This window comes from Phoca vitulina, unplaced genomic scaffold, assembly GCF_004348235.1.
Source record: "Phoca vitulina isolate PV1807 unplaced genomic scaffold, GSC_HSeal_1.0 scaffold21, whole genome shotgun sequence".
In the NCBI taxonomy this organism is placed as follows: domain Eukaryota; kingdom Metazoa; phylum Chordata; class Mammalia; order Carnivora; family Phocidae; genus Phoca; species Phoca vitulina.
In genome coordinates, this window is record NW_022589724.1 from 21,430,946 (window position 1) to 21,451,513 (window position 20,568).

Here is a 20,568-nt window from a genome sequence, read left to right on the forward strand (position 1 = left end):
CCCTACGACACCTAGTGCTCATCACAAGTGCCCTCCTTAATCCCTATCACCTATTTCCCCCATCCCCCCCCCCACCTCCCCTCTGGTAACCGTCAGTTTGTTCTCCATAGTTAAGAGTCTGTTTCTTGGTTTGCCTCTCTCTATTTCTCTTTGCTTGTTCATTTTGTTTCTTCAATTCCACATATGAGTGAAATCATATGGTATTTGTCTTTCTCTGACTTATTTTGCTTAGCATAATACTCTCTAGCTCCATCCACATTGTGCAAATGGCAAGATTTCATTCTTTTTGATGGCTGAGTAACATTCCATTTCATATATGTACCACATCTAATTGAAGATGTTTCTTAAATTACATAAGGATACTGGGAACTCAGAGTTATTGAACAGGGAGAAATTTGGTCAAGAAAAATTAATAAGTTTTCAGCTACATTTGAAAGGAGTGAATAGGAAAAGGAAATGGGAGTGGGAATGAGAAATGGGTGTAAAGAAATGGGCCCTGATGAGGTGGCTTTGATTGGTGGATACATACACACACACACACACACACACACACACACATTTATATGTATGTATATATATTTATTACACTATAAGATAAATATAAGATATTATGAATATATAAGAATGGGCACAATATTCTAGTCTGGTCACTTACACAATTTCCCATGAACGCTTGGCTTAGGTATGCTAACCCCTAGTAGCTTGATATGTTTACCAGGAATCAGCAGAAATGAGGGTTCAAAGGAGAAGACTCACTCCTGAGTGTGCTCACGAAGGTGCTGCCTGGGACCTCCTCCTGCCCATCAGCTTCCTCACGCCCTGCTTCATGTCTTTGTTCCTCAGGCTGTAGATAAAAGGGTTCAGCATGGAGGACAGAATCTTGTAGATGACTGTTGCCACCCTGTCCTTGATGGTGTAGCTGGACAGGGGTCGGAAATAAACGTAAATATTATTTCCATAAAAGAGGGTCACCATGGTGAGGTGGGAGCCACAGGTAGAGAAAGCTTTATGTTTCCCAGCAGCTGAGGGGATCTTAAGAACAGCAATGAGGATCCGGAAGTAAGAGATGATAACGCACATAAAGGGGGTCACCAGGGTTATCAATCCTTCTATGTTAATTACAACATCACTGATGAGTGTGGAGGAACAGGACAATTTCAGCAGAGGGTTCATGTCACAGAGGAAGTGGGGGATAACATTGGAGTCACAGAAGGTGAGACGATTTATCAGGAGAACTAGTAAGAGGGAATGGAGGTCAGAGATGGAGCAGGAGAAGACCAGCAGCAAGACACAGTGGCGGTGGCTCATGATGGTGACATAGTGGAAGGGGTCACAGATGGACACAAAATGGTCAATGGCCATGGCCGCCAGGAGGTAGCTTTCTGTGTTGGCAAAAGCCAAGAAGAAATACATCTGGGTCATACACTCAGCATAGGAGATGGACTTCTTCTCTGACAGGAAGCTCACCAGCATCTTGGGAACGATGGTTGTTGTGTAGCAAACATCAATGGAGAATAAGATGCTGAGGAAAAAATACATAGGTGTCTGGAGCTGAGTGTCAGAGCAGATGGCCAGGATGATGAGCAGGTTTCCCACCAGTGTGACCATGTACATGATGAAGAACAGGGCAAAGAGTGGCTTCTGGTCCTCTGGCTGGGAGGACAGTCCCAGGAGGATGAACTCGGAGACACTGCTGGTTTGGTTGACCCTCTCCGTAATCCTGCATGTGCCAATGAATATGGAAAATCCTAGAATTTTCAATTCAACAAGTTTCAATTTATTCCTATCTCTCCTAGGATTCCTATAAATCGTCCACGATTCTGTCTTCCCTTCCGCAGTCCACAAGAAGTTGAACAATACAAAAGTGCATATGTCTCTAGGTCCCCATAAATATTTATTCAGGTATGTCAGGTTGAGGCTCATCTCTCTACTATCCTTGCAAACAAAGCAAATAAACAAAAAAACTGAACACCTAAGTGAATCAGGTAAGTAAGATGAGTGCCAACTAGGCGCACAGTTTTTATAGTCACCCTTTCAGAGCCAACATTTCATTAAAAGCTGGCAAAAAACCTCTATTATATATGAACCTATTTATTCAAACACTCTTAGACATCGGGGATTTGTGCCTTCACAATTATTCAACACTGTTGAATTAAATGCTCATTGGGAACCCAACACTGAGATTAGGAAGATGAGTCATTCTTGATTCCTGTTCTTTTTTTTTTTTTTTTAAAGATTTTATTTATTTATTTGACAGAGAGAGACATAGCGAGAGCAGGAACACAAGCAGGGGGAGTGGGAGAGGGAGAAGCAGGCTTCCCGCAGAGCAGGGAGCCCGATGTGGGGCTCGATCCCAGGACCCTGGGATCATGACCTGAGCCGAAGACAGATGCTTAACGACTGAGCCACCCAGGCGCACTTGATTCCTGTTCTTAAGGTGGTTAGAGTCTAGTGGGGAAGAAATTTTTAAACAAATAAGCACAATGAAATGCTACAGGTGTAGTGAGAGATGCCCTGGAAAGCAAAGAGCTTAGTGTGATGTCTTTGCTAAGAGCACACATTTTGAAATCAACTCTTTCATTTTCTGGCTGTGTGGTCTTGGACCGATTACCTAGTATCTTTGATTCATGGTGTTCTCCTCTATGACATGGGAATAGTAAATACTTTCTCACTCCACCTCTACTTCTTCTTTACCACTTGCTTTATTTCTTCCTCACCTTCCTGCCCAAATCCTCTTCTCCGTCGTTCTGGGATGCTCTTGAAAGCAATTATTCTGTATTTCTTTGCAAAATCTCATAGCCTTTAGATTTTTCATTGTTTGACCACCCTGCACCTAAATTTGTGAGACTTTGAGAAAGAAGTATTTTTGTGTGCTTTCAGGATTTGGAAATGAGTATGAAATTAAGGTAGATAATAACAGTTATACCTAAGACATATTGAGTCCTTACTATGTATCAGGCACTGAGCTAAATACTTAATGTATATTACTCCAAACAACTCTGATCTGGCTCTGAACAGCATTCCCTTTTAAAAGATAAGAAAATTGACATACCACCTTACACCAGTTAAAATGGCTAAAATTAACAAGACAGGAAACAACAAATGTTGGTGAGGATGTGGAGAAAGGGGAACCCTCTTACACTGTTGGTGGGAATGCAAGCTGGTGCAGCCACTCTGGAAAACAGTATGGAGGTTCCTCAAGAAGTTAAAAATAGAGCTACCCTATGACCCAGCAATTGCACTACCGGGTATTTACTCCAAAGATACAGATGTAGTGAAAAGAAGGGCCACATGCACCCCAATGTTCATAGCAGCAATGTCCACAATAGCCAAACTGTGGAAGGAACGGAGATGTCCTTCAACAGACGAATGGATTGGGGCGCCTGGGTGGCTCAGTCGTTAAGCGTCTGCCTTCGGCTCAGGTCATGATCCCAGGGTCCTGGGATCGAGCCCCACATCGGGCTCCCTGCTCGGCGGGAAGCCTGCTTCTCCCTCTCCCACTCCCCCTGCTTGTGTTCCCCCTCTCGCTGTCTCTCTCTCTGTCAAATAAATAAATAAAATCTTTAAAAAAAAAAACAAAAAACAAAAAAAAACCAGACGAATGGATAAAGAAGATGTGGTTCATATATACAGTGGAATATTACTCAACCAGCAGAAAGGATGAAAACCTACCATTTATATTGATGTGGATGGAACTGGAAGGTATTATGCTAAGTGAAATAAGTCAATCAGAGAAAGACAATTATCATATGGCTCCATTCATAGGTGGAATATAAGAAATAGTGCAGAGGATCATAGGGGAAGGGAGGGAAAACTGAATGGGAAGAAATCAGAGAGGAAGACAAACCATGAGAGGCATTTAACTCTGGGAAACAAAATGAGGGTTGCAAAAGGGGAGGTGGGGGGGGATGGGGTAACTAGGGAATGGGCATTAAGGAGGGCATGTGATGTGATGAGCACTGGGTGTTATACACAACTGATAATCATTGAACATTATATCAGAAACTGATGATGTACTGTATGTTGGCTAATTGAATTTAAATTAATGAAAAAAAGAAAAAAGAAAATTGAGGTTAAAAATGCTGAATACTTTTCTCAAGATCATGCAGCCCACAAGGTTCAGTGCCTGGGTACCAGCTAGGATGGTCTTAAACACAAAACAGTACCTCCTCACACTTTAGTAAAGCTTCAACAAGTTTGTGCCAGAAACAAATGTGCAGGAGTGTTACTTTTCACTGTGGAAATCTTCTACCTTAACATCCTTATTCCAGTAACTGACAAGCTTTCAAAATCAATGTTGTATGGACTCCTTTGCTGTAATTGCTAGAGATAGGACCTCTCTCAAGCCCTGTGTTGACTGGGGGCTGTGAGCTGTTGCAGGGCACAGGAAAACACTTGGGCTGCGGAGACAGAAGCTGTGGGTTCGAATCCTGGCTCCGCTACTCACAATGTGTCTTTGGCAAAATCCCTTCCTTAGGGCTTCGCTTTCCTCATACATAAGATGAAATAAAGCCTGCTCTCCAGAGAAACGTGAGGAACATGTATGTGGAAGCAGTTTGTAAGCCACAAGCACAATATACATTCTGGGGGTAACTGGGGAATGTCTGATAAAGAAGAAGCTGGCGGCCGGGAAGGGGAGGCAAGGCTGGACCAAACGCAGGGGCAGGGGGCCAGGCTTCTGGCTTTGAGAGCAGAGGGGGCTCAGCTAGAAGCATGCAGGGGGCTGGTGTTGCCAGGATCAGAGTCATTTTCCCATTTCTTCTGTCTAGTGCCCATCAACATGGACTTTGGTTCTCCAGGGATCTCCCTGTTTTTACCTCCTAAACATCTATTGAATCTTGTAGACCTTTTCATCTCCCCACTGGCACTCTGGTGAAAGCCATCATTCCCACCTAGATTATTGCAGTATTGTCCCAGTGATGTATTTGGTTCCCGTAGCCCCTCTGGACACCCTCTCTACCATCCATTCTCTGCACCGAAGCCACAGCGTTCTTTTAACAGTAAAAACGTGATCACCTAACTCATCAGATTAAAGTCTGGGTTGGTGTCCTAGGCTGCCGTAACAAAGTACCACACACCAGGTGGCTTACAACAATAGAAATGTATTTTCTTTCAAGTCTAGAGGAGTTGGCAGGGTTGGTTCCTTCTGGGGGCTGTGAGGGGTCTGTCCCGTGCCTCTCTCCTTGGCTTGTAGATGCTGGTCTTCTCTCTTGGTCTCTTCACATTGTCTTCCCTGATGCATGTGTGTTTCTGTGTCCAAACTTCCCCTTGTCATGAGGACATCAGTCATGTTGGATTAAGATCCATTCTAATGACTTCATTTTAACCTGATTACCTCTGGAAAGACCCTATCTCCAAATAAGGTCACATTCTGAGGTATTGGAGATTAGGACTCCAGTGTATCTTTTTTGAGGGACCCAACCCATAACAGGCACTTTTCTTGTTGCATAACCCTCCCCGTTACCCACAGACTGAGGGCCAACTCCTTCCTGTGGCTTACTGAGCTTCCGGTGAGGTGGCTTCTGCAGGCTCTGTGGCTCATCTCCTGCCTCCCTCCCTGCCCTCTCGAATTTTACGCTCCAGTTTTAAGGCAGTTTTTGCTTCTTCTTGCCTTATGGACTTACTCTTCCACCCGCCTGAATCTCCCATTATCCCTGTCTGTTACCCCCCGGTGGTAGGTCCTCACCCTCCAGCCTCCAGCCTCCAGCCTCCAATAGTATGTTCTTTCAGACCCTGGTGTCCCTCCTGCCCACACACTATGGACTGGAACGGAATCTTAGTATTTACAACACTGTCTCCCCCTCTAGACTGCAAGCTGCCCAAGTATGAAGCCCATGTCTGGTTGTTTGTTACATCCCCCACCCCCCCCCCGCCACCACCTGGCATGGTGCCTGGAACATAATAGTCCCTTGATAAATATTTGTGGAATGAAAGAATGCCTGGAAGGTCATTTTGGATTCTGAACAGATGGAAGGAAGAAATGCAGTGGCCCTCACTTGGCTGTCTAGAGAACAGCACTCTGTGTAATTCATGGCCGGTGGGGCCGATACTGGACAGGAATGAGAGGAACCTTCTCTCCTGGAAGGTGCTCCTTGGTGTCTTATTGCTTCAACTTTGAAACAGACTCGTAGGGAATCTGCGCCAGAGAAACTCTTAGAGATCATGTAGTCTGACCCCCCCATTTTAAGGAAGAGGGAAATTGAGGCCTGCTGGGAGGAAGGACCTTTATCATCATGATATTTGAATTGCTAGAACCAAGAGTAGGATGCAGGCTCCCTGGCTTTTCCCTGAGGAGAGAAAATGCCTCGCCTGTGGCAGGGGTCACGCTGCACGTGTGGGCTCAGGCCCACTTTCTAGGTACGGGGTCTTGTCCTTGTCAGGTAAGCGGTCTAGGGCAAGTTACTTAACCTCTCTGTGACAGTTTCTCCATCTGTGAAGTGGGGCTAATAGGAAAACCTGTCTCACAGCATTGTTGGCTCAGTGAACACGTAAAAGCACAGTGCCCAGCAGAGGGCAGCAGCTCTGCCCCCAGAGTTACCAATTTAGACTCCAAGACAGGGGTAAATATTTTGATAAAGAAAATAACCAGGCATGGTCAAATTCTGGAAGGCTGCCTATTCTGCACTTAGGTTAACCAAACATGCGAAAGCCAGAGGCTTTAGTCATGGGGACTACCCGCTCCTTTGTGCACACACAGATAGCGCTCGATTTGGTTGGGCTCATTTTGACAAAAACACATGGATAACCCTTTCCTGATTCACTGATATCTTATCAAAGCACTCACAGTGATTTTGACAGAGACACTTTGGAACTCACCATTCTCAGATGGCGGGCAACGAGGAAGGCATGCCTGGTAAGTGTAGACTGTGAACTTGGCTGTTTGCTACATTCAAATGTTTTCTCTCCACTGCAACCTCTCCAGATGCAGATGACATTTCTGTGCCATGTCTGCAAATTTATTTAGAATCCGCACTTCAGTTCAAGCTCCCAGCCTCCTTACACTCTCCCTTCACCTCTGCTATAGGAAACCAAGGAGAACAAAGAGGGGCAGCACACATGGTCAGCAGGTTTCCCCAACATGGTTTCAAATTTCTTTCTCATCCCCACCTCTTATCCCCAGCCCCAGCCTGACTTCTCACTTCAGAAGACCGTTACCCAGAGTCACCGAGCTGAGGACTCATGTGTCCAGAGACCTCTCCCAGCCTGTAATGGTTTGGCCTCCCCTCACCAGGCCTCCTTGGGGCCCCTGGTGCTCTGAGGAAACAGGGTATTCTCTCTGCCTGCTATTCCCTCGGGCAAGTCTGCTCTGTGCCTTCTCCAAGTTTAGAAAGCAAAGCACAGCCCAAGGGGATGGAGAATGTCTGGGGCCTCCTACTTGGTGTTGAGATTATTCCCAGAGCCTACTCAGAGTCATAGTCAGGTCTCATAGGTGTGACTCAGCTTCCCTGTTTGTAGGTGACTAAGGGTTGAGGAGCAATGATGGGTATTTTGGAAGATGGGGATATCAATGGAGGTGACTTGGTATTTTTATTTTGGGGGGGCATCGTATAGATAGTTAGGGGGGCCAACAGTTTTCAGACAATGGAAAGGTGTGTGTATGTGTGCACGTGAGCACGTGTGTGTGTGTGCTTGTGCTCATCAAAGGACAAGTGATGAAAATAGATTAAAGTCTGATGTTGGTTTATAAGGTAATATCAGGTTCTTTGGTTTCAGGGGGTGTTGAAGATGTCAGGGGCTCCTAAGTGTTGGATTTCCAGTATGGAGTCAGAGTAACATTTGACATGGTTTGTCCATTGCAAAAGCTCTTAGATTTGTTCCAGTTTCAGCTGGAGTCATACCAGCTGATTGGAGTCACCTGTATTCCTGGGAGCACCTCTGGCTCTTGGGTTAAGGAAGAGTGTGCAGGCATGGCTCTTTGGATGATGAGAAACATCCTCAAGAATTTCTGTACAGATCAGAGGAGGTGGGGACATGTTCAGGAGAGAGACTAGATTTTCCGTTAATCTATATGTTGGGGTTCCTGAAAGTTACCCTCTGCAGTACTCGAGAGTCACATGAAAAAAAAAAAAAAACTAGCCAAGTGCTTGCCTCCCTTCCTTGCTTGCTCTCTCCTTTCCTTCACTTTCTTTTTTATTTTCCTACTTCATCCTCTCCTGAAAAGGATGGGGTTGTTTAGAAAGATAGATACAATAAACATAAAGAAAATAAATATATTTAATAACTAAATATTTAATTAGAAAATAAATAAAAAATAGCCAAGGGACAAGAAGCAAAAAAGTAAGGTGTAGAAGATGGTAGTGTGAGGGACAACACAAAATCAGCAGCAAGCACTGATATCCTTTCTGGAAGCTCATTTGGCTCTGAGCCTGCTGATGACCAAAGTGGAGAGGGTGAGAAGGTCATTTATATGACTTTCAGTATCCAAGAGATAAAAACAGATCAGTTATATAGGAGACACATTACCAATTCTGGCTCTAATCTGAGAGAAGTATCTCTTGTGGCTTTTCATGAAGAGATTACTGTGTACTGCAAAGAAAACCTCCACAACACCGTTAGAGGAAACAGCGAATTCTTCTAAGAAGCCTCAGTGGAGGCTTAGGGGGCATCCTGCCAAGATCCAATCTAGGCAAAGTGATCCTCAGGGAACCCGTACTGTAGGCAGGTATGCAGCTCCCTGATGGTCTGGCTTGCTTCAATGTTAGTCTTTACTTAAGGGTGGTGGTTCTTAATGTAGAGACATGCCTGACTCTCCCAGAGCGTTGTTAGATGGGCTACAAGAGACCGTGCACCATCTAACATGGTGTGTATGTTTCCTATGTATGTAGAAATGTGGGGTTTTTTTCCTTTCTGGGGATGATTTACACTGTTATCATTAGATTCTCACATGGATCCTTGACCTAAAATAGATTGAGCCTTCTATGCAGAGGACTGGTGCTTAGGAAGTCCTCCATGAACGTCGTTTACCTCCATTAGGTTTTGATAGTTGCGTTAGTGGTGATGAGCTCTGGATTAGCAGGTACCCAGAGGGTCACTCCTCTGAGTGTCTGGTGAGGGCCAAGAAATCAGCTTTCACTGTCAGCCATGCTGGGCTAGGACTGAGATGCGCTTGCTGAGGTTAAGAAGCCTAATGAGGACAGGGGCCTTTGCACATTCTAGCAAATGTGACTGGCATCCTGCGGAGCAGGACAGTACACCCCATCTGTTTAGGAGGTTAACTCACCTCTGCTTGGATGTGAGCCCGGCAAGTTCCCCTGGTAAATCCAAGCCTCCCGTAAAGAGGATTCTGGAATCTGCTCTAACACAATGATCACGGTCACCACATTTTTGTGCCAAGAGCACCATAGTTTTAGGCTGGAACTTTCCTTTTGTAGCTCTGTTTTTAAATTTCAGAAGTAGTTTGCGCTCACTGTAAAATACTCAAATAATTTAGAAGTTTAGTTAGTGAAAGTGAAGAGTCTCCCCTTCCAATCCCAATCGAGCTCTTCCTTTTATACACAAACACGTATATACACACAAAGCCTTGCTATTTGTATTGTTCTGCAACTTCTTCCCCCCATGGAATATTCTATCAGTTCCTATAAACAGCATTGATATTAAAGATATCTAACAACTAGACCACTGATATAAATTAATTTATAAATATAAAAAATATATTCCATTTAGTGTCTAACTCAACCGAACTGTATACATCAAGGGTCCCTGAATTATGGCCTACTGGCCAGATTATGTCTACCACCTGTGTTTGTAATAAAGTTTTATTGGAACACAGCACAGTCATTTGCTACACATATTGTCTGTGACTGCTTTCACACTACAGTGGTGGTGTTGAATAGTTGTGACAGAGACTGTGTAACTTGCAAAGTATTTACTATCTGGCCTTTTACAGAAAAGTTCGCTGAATCCTGATAAATATTATAGCATTGCTTAAGAGATCATTGCAAGCTGAAGGGCAAATAGTTTGTCAAATTATTTTAATAATTTCCAAGTAACTTGTTGATTTAAAAGTATTTTATGAATTGATTGAAAAATATTTTATGGAAGTGTGATACACATACCAAAAATTATGCAAGTCATAAGAGATTTATCATGAAATGAAAACACCCACTTAACTGCTACTGAACTCTTATCAGCACCCCAGAAGCTCCTTTTTCCCATGCCCCCTGCTTATCACTATCCTTCCCTCTTTCCTCCTCCCAAAGATAACCCCTCTCTTGACTTCTAGCACTATAGATCAGGTTTTCCTATTTTTGACTTTTATACAAATGGAATCATATCATATGTATTCTTTTGTGCCTGGCCTCTTTTGTTCAAGATTATGTTTCAGAGATTTTTAAAAGCAGAGTTTTTTTTTTTTCCCCAGAGATTTTTGTTTGGTGTAGCTGTAGCTAGCTCATTTTCATTGTTTTATATTATTCTTTTGTATTGTTATATTTCAATTTAATTCATAATTTTGCTGTTAATGGACATTTGGGTTGCTTTGGGTTCTTGGTTCTTCTGACCATAAGCATAGAATATTTGTTGCTATAAATATTCTTGTAAAGATTTGGAACACATTTACACATCTTTCTGTCGGGCATATACCAGGATAATAGGATATGCATATATTCAATTATAATAGATACTGCTAAATCATTTTTCCAGTGTGCTTGTTGCAACTTACCTCCCAACAGTACTGTATGTGTTCTAGTGCTCTCTCTCCACCAACATGTGTGGTTTCATTTTCTACTTTTCTGAGGACTAATGAGATTGAGCCCTGTTTCATTTGTTTCCTGGCCAATGCAAATCCTCTTGTAAAGCGCCTGCTCAAGTCTATTGTTCACCCTCCTACTGGGTGGCCTGTTATTATTATTATTATTATTATTATTATTTTTACTAATTCAAGGCATTTAAAAAATGTATTATGGATAAGATATATCCATGTAGTTATAGGTAATGCAAATAATTTCTTCCAGCCAGTGGCTTGCTTTTTCATTTTCTCAGTGATTTCTTTTGATGAATTGAAATTCTCAATTTTAATGTAATTTATCATTTTTCCCCCTTTGTGGTTATTTCATTTTCTATCTTAAGAAAAAAATTCCCTATTCCAAAGTCATAAAGACACTCTTTTGTGGTATTTTCTATAAAATTTGTTGTTTTATCTTTCACACTTAAGTTTACATGTGTGAATTAATTATATTATATGGTGTGAGATAGGGGTTTCCCCTACTACATGTATACGCAAGTAACCCGGAACTGTTTCTTGGAAAGATAGCTTCTTACAATTGCTTTGCAGGGCCACCTCTGTCATGACCAACCATAAATGTGAGGGTCTGTTTTGGGTGTCTCTATTTTATCTTTTGGTCTACTTGACTACCTTTGAGCCAATGTCGCTCTAATTTAATGATTGTCATTTTATAAGTCTTGATATCTTGTGGAATACATTTTCCACCTTGTTACTCTTTTTCAAGGTCATTTGTAGCTAATCTTGGCTTCTTGCCCTTCCATATAAGTTTACAAATCAGCCTATCAAAAATACCTGTTTGGGTTTTTTGGTTTTTTTTAAGATTTATTTTTTTTACTTGAGAGAGAGAGAGAGCACAAATGGGGAGGGGCAGAGGGAGAGAGGGAGAGAGAGATAGGGAAGCAGACTCCTCTGAGCATGGAGCCAGGCGGGGGGCTCCATCTGAGGACCCTGAGATCATGACCTGTGCCAAAATCAAGAGTCGGACACTTAACCGACTGAGCCACCTAGGTGCCCCCCTGCTTGGGTTTTGAATGGGATTTTACTGAATCTATTGTTTAATTTGGAGAGAATGGCATCATTGAAATAGTCTGTGTTCTAATCTGTGAACTTGTGTATGTCTTGCCATTCACTTATGTCTTATTAAATTTTACCCAATCATGCTTTATAATTTTCGGCGTGGAGGTCCTCCACATCATCATTTGATTTATCTCTGTGTATTTGATTTTTAATGCTTATTTAAATAAACTCATTCATTTTTGTAGCTTTATAGAAATACAATCAATTTTTTTATTTCAAATTTTTATTGAAATTCTAGTTAGTTAAATATATGGTAAAATTGATTTCAGGTATAGAATTTAGGGATTCATCACTTACATATAACACCCAGCGCTCATTATTACAAGTGCCTTCCTTAATACCCATCACCCACTTAGCTCACCCCCTGCCCACCTCCCTTCATCAACCCTCAGTTTGTTCTCTATTGTTAAGAGTCTCTTAGGGGTTGCTTCCCTCTCTCTTTTTTTCCCTTCCCCTATCTTCATCTGTTTTGTTTCTTAAATTCCACATATGAGTGAAATCATATGGTATTTGTCTTTCTCTGACTGACTTATTTCGCTTAGCATAATACCCTCTAGCTCCAACCACATTGTGCAAATGGCAAGATTTCATTCTTTTTGATGGCTGAGCAATATTCCATTATATATATCTATATAGATATATCTATATATCTATATAACTATATATCTTGCCTTTTTTTTAATCCATTCATCAGTTGTTGGACATTTGGGCTCTCTCCATAATTTGGCTATTGTTGATAATGCTACTATAAACATCGAGGTGCATGTACCCCTTCAAATCTGTATTTTTGTATCCTCTGGGTAAATACCTAGTAGTGCAATTGCTGGGTCATAGGGCAGTTCTATTTTTAACTTTTTGAGGAAACTCCATACTGTTTTCCAGAGTGGCTTCACCAGTTTCCATTCCCACCAGTAGTGCAAGAGGGTTCCCCTTTCTCCACATCCTCGCCAACACCTGTTGTTTCCTGTGTTGTTAATTTTTGCCATTCTGATAGGTGTGAGGTGGTATCTCATTGTGGTTTTGATTTGTATTTCCCTGATGATGACTGATGTTGAGCATCTGTTCATGTGTCTGTTAGTCATCTGTATGTCTTCTTTGGAAAAATGTCTATTCATGTCTTCTGCCCATTACTTCACTGTTTTTTTGTTTGTTTGTTTTTTGGCTGTTGAGTTTGGTAAGTTCTTTATAGATTTTGGATACTAACCCTTTGTCAGATATGTCATTTTAATTTTTATACAGTATATTGCATTTCTTTTACTAAATGTTTTGTTTAGGATGTTCAGAAGTGATATTGGGCTCTAATTTTTCTTTTCTTGTAACAACCTTTTAAGTATTGCAGTGTCTATTCTGCATGATTACTAAGGCTGGGTCTTGGGTAGGGACTGACAATCAAATTTGTGAACCACAACAAGCTTCACCCAGCATCAAACTGACATAGCTTTACAATAGGATAAATGATGGGCAATACATCATGCACTGCAACAGCACCGTAGAAGTCCTGTTTATCCTTTGTGCATCTCTCTATGTCCACAATAATTTCACACTAGAATGTGAATGGTCATAAGAGATGAGCCAGACCACCTCAGATTAAGAATTGCACCAGATCTGGGGTCTCTTTGGCTTTTATATCTTGATGATCATGTAGTCCTCTCTGGGATGTGTTTCTGTCTTTTTTTAATTGAAGTATTTTTATTTTATGTACAATGAGTTGGCATTAAAGTAGGTATCTTAGATATCTGCTGTTAAGCTGGGTATCTTGGATGACCCATTCAAGGAAGTTCACTTAATCCAACATAATGAAGCCTATATCCATCCTGTACTGATGGAAACACTGGTGGCACATATCGAGGCCATATATCTGGATCAGTCCATGTTGGTTTGAGCAGATGCAGCGAGAACAAGAACCCTGGCCAGATTTTCTCTGATGGCTCCTGGAGAGTTGTTGGAGACCCATCTTGCTCTCTCAGATGAAATGAGGCAAAAGGTGGGATGTGTTTCTAGCTCCTATTTTTCTGTGTAGCTGCCTCTTGTCCATTACTGGCTACCCAATAGGCAATCTTGACAAAGAGGCACAGCATACTGGTTTACTACATAGCAGGATCTTAATTTATCTTAGAGCTGGTATATTCTTACACATTCTTTGAATTATTGCTGTAAGATGTGGAAATAAGAACCAAATCCTCAGGTTTTCCGGAGGATGAAGAAATGGTATAGTCTACCTGTTAATTCTTTCCTTCCAATTAACCTCTGACAATTATCAATACTTTCTTGCTATATATTTCCTAGGTATTAAAAAATTCTTAATACAGTAATTTCCATATATTTGATGTATAAAAATAGATGTTTTAAAACTCTACAGCACTAGGACTTGTATTATTCAATGAAGAGGTGGTATTCCTTCCCAGTAATCACATCAAACCATGACTATATTACTTCACACGATTTCTTTTTTTTTTTTTTTCACATGATTTCTGATATACCTTTTTCAGCTGGATTATTTCTTTCCCTCCCCCCCCAACAATAACTTATATTTTTTATAGGCTTCAACAGAGGCATTCAGTTACATAAATCACTTTTGTAGAGGTAAATGCACTTTTTTTTTTCTGGCCAGTAAGTCTTCATGGGTATTGCATCAATTGGAAATTTTGGTGTGGCTTCCTAAAAGAGCTTTTAATTCTGGCAAACATTTTATACCTGTATTCCATTTCCATTTATTTTTATAACTTGATCTAACAGTTCTTTACTATATAAAGCTATATAGCTGTGGTAGAGAGATTAAATAATGCTTAATATGACCTCATTAGTTACTGTAACAATGCCACTTTCCTAACCTTTCCAGAAAAAATACCATGTTCTCATATCCCATACATGTTCTGTAACTGGTATAATTACTAAAGATAATTGCTAAGCAAACTCTAGGTTCTATCTGGTCTGGGCATAAATATACTTCATTCACCAAAAAACAAGTTTTATATTGACTTAGGACTTATGTATCATTGTGGAGCACCACACATTTGTCTCCCGTGGGGATGATCCAAGATTGATCCTTCACCTGTTTAACATTACCAACTGTATCACAGAAAGCCAAAGTTCCTTTTTAGGAGGGTCAGTAAACACCATGCTAAGGAGTTAAATCTTGCCATGGTTTAGGCTGGCCATACTGTTCCCACAAATGAACCTCTTCTCGTCTGAGCCTGGCCACTGCTGTTAATATCAGATGGTATTACTGTCAACATGGCAATTGTTCCTTCCTGGATGAGGAGGGTATGTGTTCTTTCCCATAGTTATCAATAAGCAAGATGCTGAGTCAGTTTAGTAAATGCATAATCCATTTAAATATTGCTTCATCATATTTCTGGGCCAAATGTCAAGTTCAGCCAGTTTCCTAGAAGAAGACTCCCCTCTAGTGACCATTTAGACTGTAATGGTGAGTCTTGAGAACAGTAATTTCCTTGAGTCCACACACTGAACCGAGCTCCTGGCTCCTTAACTCCCTCTTAGTTCTCAGAGCCAGTGTTGTGGCCATGAGTATTTGTGGCACAAGACTAATTCAAGTACACGTTCACCAAAAAGTGTTGTGTTCCTCAAGGGATTGCCAGGTGATCGTATTCATGCAGCAGGTGCAGTTCAGTTCAAATATCCAAAGCCTTTTCACAATCCTTTTTTCATTTTTTTGGAAGTTCCAGAGTGAAATCATCATTGATATGTGACAACTCTGCCATGTCAACATTCCCCTCTTGTTCTTAGGTCTCTTCTTTCCTTGTTCTTCCTTCCATTCTTTTTCATATCCTTAAAACTTAGCCTTAATATGGGATTAAAATATTTTTTAAAAAGATTTTATTTGTTTATTTGACAGAGAATGACACAGCGAGAGAGGGAACACAAGCAGGGGGAGTGGGAGAGGGAGAAGGAGGCTTCCCATGGAGCAGGGAGCCCGGTGTAGGGCTCGATCCTAGGACCCTGGGATCATGACCTGAGCCAAAGGCAGACGCTTAATGACTGAGTCACCCAGGAGCCCCTGGGATTAAAATATTTTAAACAACATTCCTAGTGGAGAACACAGGCAGCAACCTCTTTGACCTCAGCCACAGCAACTTCTTGCTAGACACATCTCAGAGGCAAGGGAAACAAAAGCAAAAATGAACATTGGGACCTTTATCAAGATAAAAACTTTTGCACAGCAAAGGGAACAGTCAACAAAACTAAAAAGCAACTTACGGAAGGGGAGAAGATATTTCCAAATGTCTTATCAGATAAAGGACTAGTATCCAAAATCTATAAAGGACTTATCAAACTCAACACCCAAAAAACAAAAAGTCCAGTCAAGAAATGAGCAGGAGGGGCACCTGGATGGCTCAGTCAGTTAAGCATCTCATGATCCCAGGGTCCTGAGATCAAGCCCCGAGTTGCTGAGCCTGCTTCTCTCTCTCCCTCTGCCCCTCGCCCACTTGTGTTTTCTCTCTCTCTCTCAAGTAAATAAATAAAAAAAGAGAGAGAGAAATAGGCAGAAGACATGAACAGACACTTCTCCAAAGAAGACATATAAATGGCCAACAGACACATGAAAAAATGCTCAACACTACTCTGCATCAGGGAAATACAAATCAAAACCAATGAGATACCACTTCACACTGGTCAGAATGGCTAAAATGAACCACCCAGGAAACAACAGATGTTGGCAAGGATGCAGACAAAGGGGAACCCTCTTACACTGTTGGTGGGAATGCAAACTGGTGCTGCCACTCTGGAAAACAGTATGGAGCGTCCTCAAAAAGTTAAAAATAGAGCTACCCTACGACCCAGCAATTGCACTACTAGGTATTTATCCAAAGAATACAAACATAGTGATTCAAAGGGGTACAATGCACCCCAATGTTTATAGCAGCAATGTCCACAAGAGACAATATATGGAAAGAGCCTGATGTCCATCGACAGATGAATGGATAAAGAAGAGGTGGTGTGTGTGTGTATATATATATAATGGAATATTGCTCAGCCATCAAAAAGAATGAAATCTTGCCATTTGCAACAATGTGGATGGAACTAGAGGATATTATGCTAAGCAAAATAAGTCAGTCAGAGAAAGACAAATACTACATAATTTCACTCATATGTGGAATTTAAGAAACAAAACAGATGAACATAGGGGAAAGGAAGGAAAAATAAAATAAGATGAAAATAGAGAGGGAGGCAAACCATAAGAGACACTGAACTCTAGGAAACAAACTGAGGGTTTGGGGGGAAGGGATAATTGGGTGATGGGCATTAAGGATGGGCATTACTTTATGTAAACTGGGTGTTATATGCAACTGGTGAATCACTAAATTCTACCTCTGAAACTAATAAAAAAAAGAAAATTAAAAATAAATAAATAAAATCTTTTAAAAAAACCTTCCCTTCTTGGCCATCATTGTAATTCCTTGAGTGCCTGTTGGTATAGTTTTCCATCCATATTCATATCTGGTGTCTCACACCCAGGTACTTGCTTTAACCAGGGTGTCATCCTGGTTTACAGAAACATAATGTAGCAGTTGTTAGCTGACAGTCACAATATGCCCAGTGAGGTTCAAAGGCAGGAATCAAAATGATAAATGTAACATGTGACTAAAATGCTAATTCCAATCTATGATGATCTAGGTATTTCATCAAGGAACTCTGAGTGATGTCTTCTCTTCAGATTGTATATATAAGGTCTCAGTAAACTGTTGTAGCATGGCTTTGATCCAGTTGTCCTTCTTAAGGGAAAATGAGTCCAAGGGTATCTTGTATTGGCCATGACTCAACACCACATATGAGAGGACTCAACACCACATATGAGAGGAACAGCTAAGACTATTACTCTCATGTGCTGAGGTGGTTTTTAAGGAAAGAATGATAACTCCCTTTCCTGCCATTATTTCCCATTACATGACCTCTTTTCAACTGCCACAGTTCTCCCGATTTTTCCAGTTACTGCCTGTTTTACCCCAGACTGGGCTTCACTGGCTCAGCTATACTGCCCTCTAGAGGCATGTGGCAGGATTAGGCTCTCCGGAGTTGCCGCTTTTGTTCATTTCTAGGAAGGAGTAGAATGGCAAAGGATGATGGGCCAATCTCTACCAGGAAAGAGGAAGTCATCACCTATGTCAGTCTTAATTTAGCGCCACTAAGTGAAGTCACTATTCAGCCCATTTTTCCTTTAGGAATACACACAGTCAAATTTAGACGAATGTAAGTAGAATTCTGAGCAGCAATGTCTCCTTCTGTCTGGACATGCAGATGTTGTCTTGGACTCACGTCAGTTGGATTCACAAGACACAGACATTTTGTAAGGTGGAGATAATTTTTGTGAGGTGATAGGTAGCATCATCCCTGTCCCTCTCATTCCCACCTCTGCACCTCCCCAAATTTCCAAAGATACTCTTCTTATACTGTCCCTTAATTTCAGATGAAGCACACATTTGCCTGGTATTAATCTATACTGTGCACCAGTGCTGATAGTCCCAAAGTCTCTGCTCATTATCTCTAGGTCATCCAACTTCTTTTAAAATTGAAGTATAGTTGAACCATGAGAGACTATGGACTCTGAGAAACAAACAGGGTTTTAGAGGGGAGGGGGGAGGGGGGATTGGTTAGCCCTGTGATGGGTATTAAGGAGGGCACGTACTGCATGGAGCACTGGGTGTTATACGAAAACAATGGATTGTGGATCACCACATCAAAAACCAATGACGTATTGTATGGTGACTAACATAACATAATAAAATTAAAAGAGAAAAAAATAAAATTGAAGTATAGTTTACGTATAGAAAAATAATGCAAATCTAAGTGTGTAGCCTTTTACTGATGATTTGTCTAATTCCTGTTGATGAACACTGGAGTTGTTTTTAGTTTATTCTATTACGAATGAAGCTGCTATGAATATTTTGCACAAGATTTTTTTTATAGACATATGGTTGTTTATGTTTAATTTTATTAAGAATTGTCAAACTGTTTTCCAAAGTGATTATATAATTTTGCATTCCCACATCAATATTTGAGAGTTTCAGTTGCTCCAAATCCTACAAAAATTTTGTAATATCTTCTTAATTGTAGTCAATCTATTGAGTGTTCAGTGGTATCACATTGTGACTTTAACTTACATTTCCCTGATAAGTAATGATGTTGAGCGTCTTTCACACGTGGTATTGGCCATTTGAATATCTTCTTTTTAAAGTGTCTGCTCAAATTTTGTCCACTTTTTAAAAATTTAAATTCAATTAATTAACATATAGTATATTATTCGTTTCAGAGGTAGAGTTCAGTGATTCATCAGTTGTATATAATACCCAGTGATCATTACATCACATGCCCTCCTTAATGCCCATCACCCAGTTACCCCATTCCCCACCCCTCTCCCCTCTAGCAACCCTCAGTTTGTTTCCTATGGTTAAGAGTCTCTTGTGGTTTGTCTCCCTTTCTGATTATATCTTGTTTTATTTTTTTAAATTTTTGTCCACTTTTAAAAATTAGATTGGGGATGCCTGGGTGGCTCAGTCAGTTAAGTGTCTGCCTTCGGGGCGCCTGGGTGGCTCAGTTGGTTAAGCGACTGCCTTCGGCTCAGGTCATGATCCTGGAGTCCCAGGATCGAGTCCCGCATCAGGCTCCCTGCTCAGCAGGGAGTCTGCTTCTCCCTCTGACCTTACCCCCTCTCGTGTTCTCTCTCTCATTCTCTCTCTCTCGTTCTCGCTCTCAAATAAATAAATAAAATCTTTAAAAAAAAAAAGTGTCTTCCTTCGGCTCAGGTCATGATCCCGGGGTCCTGGGATCGAACCCCGTGGGCTTTCTGCTCAGCGGGGAGCCTACATCTCCCTCTCCCTCTGCCTGCTGCTCCCCCTGCTTGTGTTCTCTCCTTGTCAAATAAATAAATAAAATCTTAAAAAAATAAAAATTAGATTGTATGCTTTTACTTTTTGTCAGATATATGTAGTGCGAATATTTTTCCTGTTTTCACTTTTTTTTTTTTTTAAAGATTTTATTTATTTACTTGACAGAGAGACACAGTGAGAGAGGGAACACAAGCAGGGCGGGTGAGAGAGGGAGAAGCAGGCTTCCCGCGGAGCAGGGAGCCCGATGCGGGGCTGGATCCCAGGACCCTGGGACCATGACCTGAGCCGAAGGTAGATGCTTAATGACTGAGCCACCCAGGCGCCCCCTGTTTTCACTTTTTTTTTTTTAGAAATGTATCAAGACTTTTTTATTTCCAGTCATGACATAATATTTTGTATTGACTAGGCCTCTCCTAAAAAAATCTATATAAACTGACATAGCAAAGAATTGATTTAGTTCTTCTTATGCTGGGAAATAACTGTTTTATTTATTTATTTATTTTTATTTTATTATGTTATGTTAGTCACCAAACATTATATCATTAGTTTTTGATGTAGTGTTCCACGATTCATTGTTTGCGTATAACACCCAGTGCTCCATTCAATACGTGCCCTCCTTAATACCCATCCCCAGGCTAACCCATCCCCCCACCCCCCTCCCCTCTACAACCCTCAGTTTGTTTCTCAGAGTCCATAGTCTCTCATGGTTCGTCTCCCCCTCTGATTTCCCCCCTTCATTTTTCCCTTCCTACTATCTTCTTTTTCTTCTTCTTCTTCTTTTTTTTTGTTTAACATATAATGTATTATTTGTTTCAGAGGTACAGGTCTGCTTACACAATTCACAGCGCTCACCATAGCACATACCCTCCTCAGTGTCTATCACCTAGCCACCCCATCCCTCCCACCCCCCACCACTCCAGC

At 41.2% G+C, this 20,568-nt stretch overlaps 1 protein-coding gene across 1 annotated transcript; it reads right to left on the minus strand.

Moving 5' to 3' along the window:
* Positions 1 to 768: 768 nt before the first annotated feature.
* Positions 769 to 9,342, minus strand: LOC116641331 (olfactory receptor 1L8-like). Its single transcript, XM_032418993.1, has 2 exons — positions 9,221 to 9,342; positions 769 to 1,720 (listed from the first exon to the last, which is right to left on the minus strand). The coding sequence occupies exons 1-2, from the start codon at positions 9,340 to 9,342 to the stop codon at positions 769 to 771; spliced, it is 1,074 nt and encodes a 357-aa protein (XP_032274884.1).
* Positions 9,343 to 20,568: the final 11,226 nt, after the last annotated feature.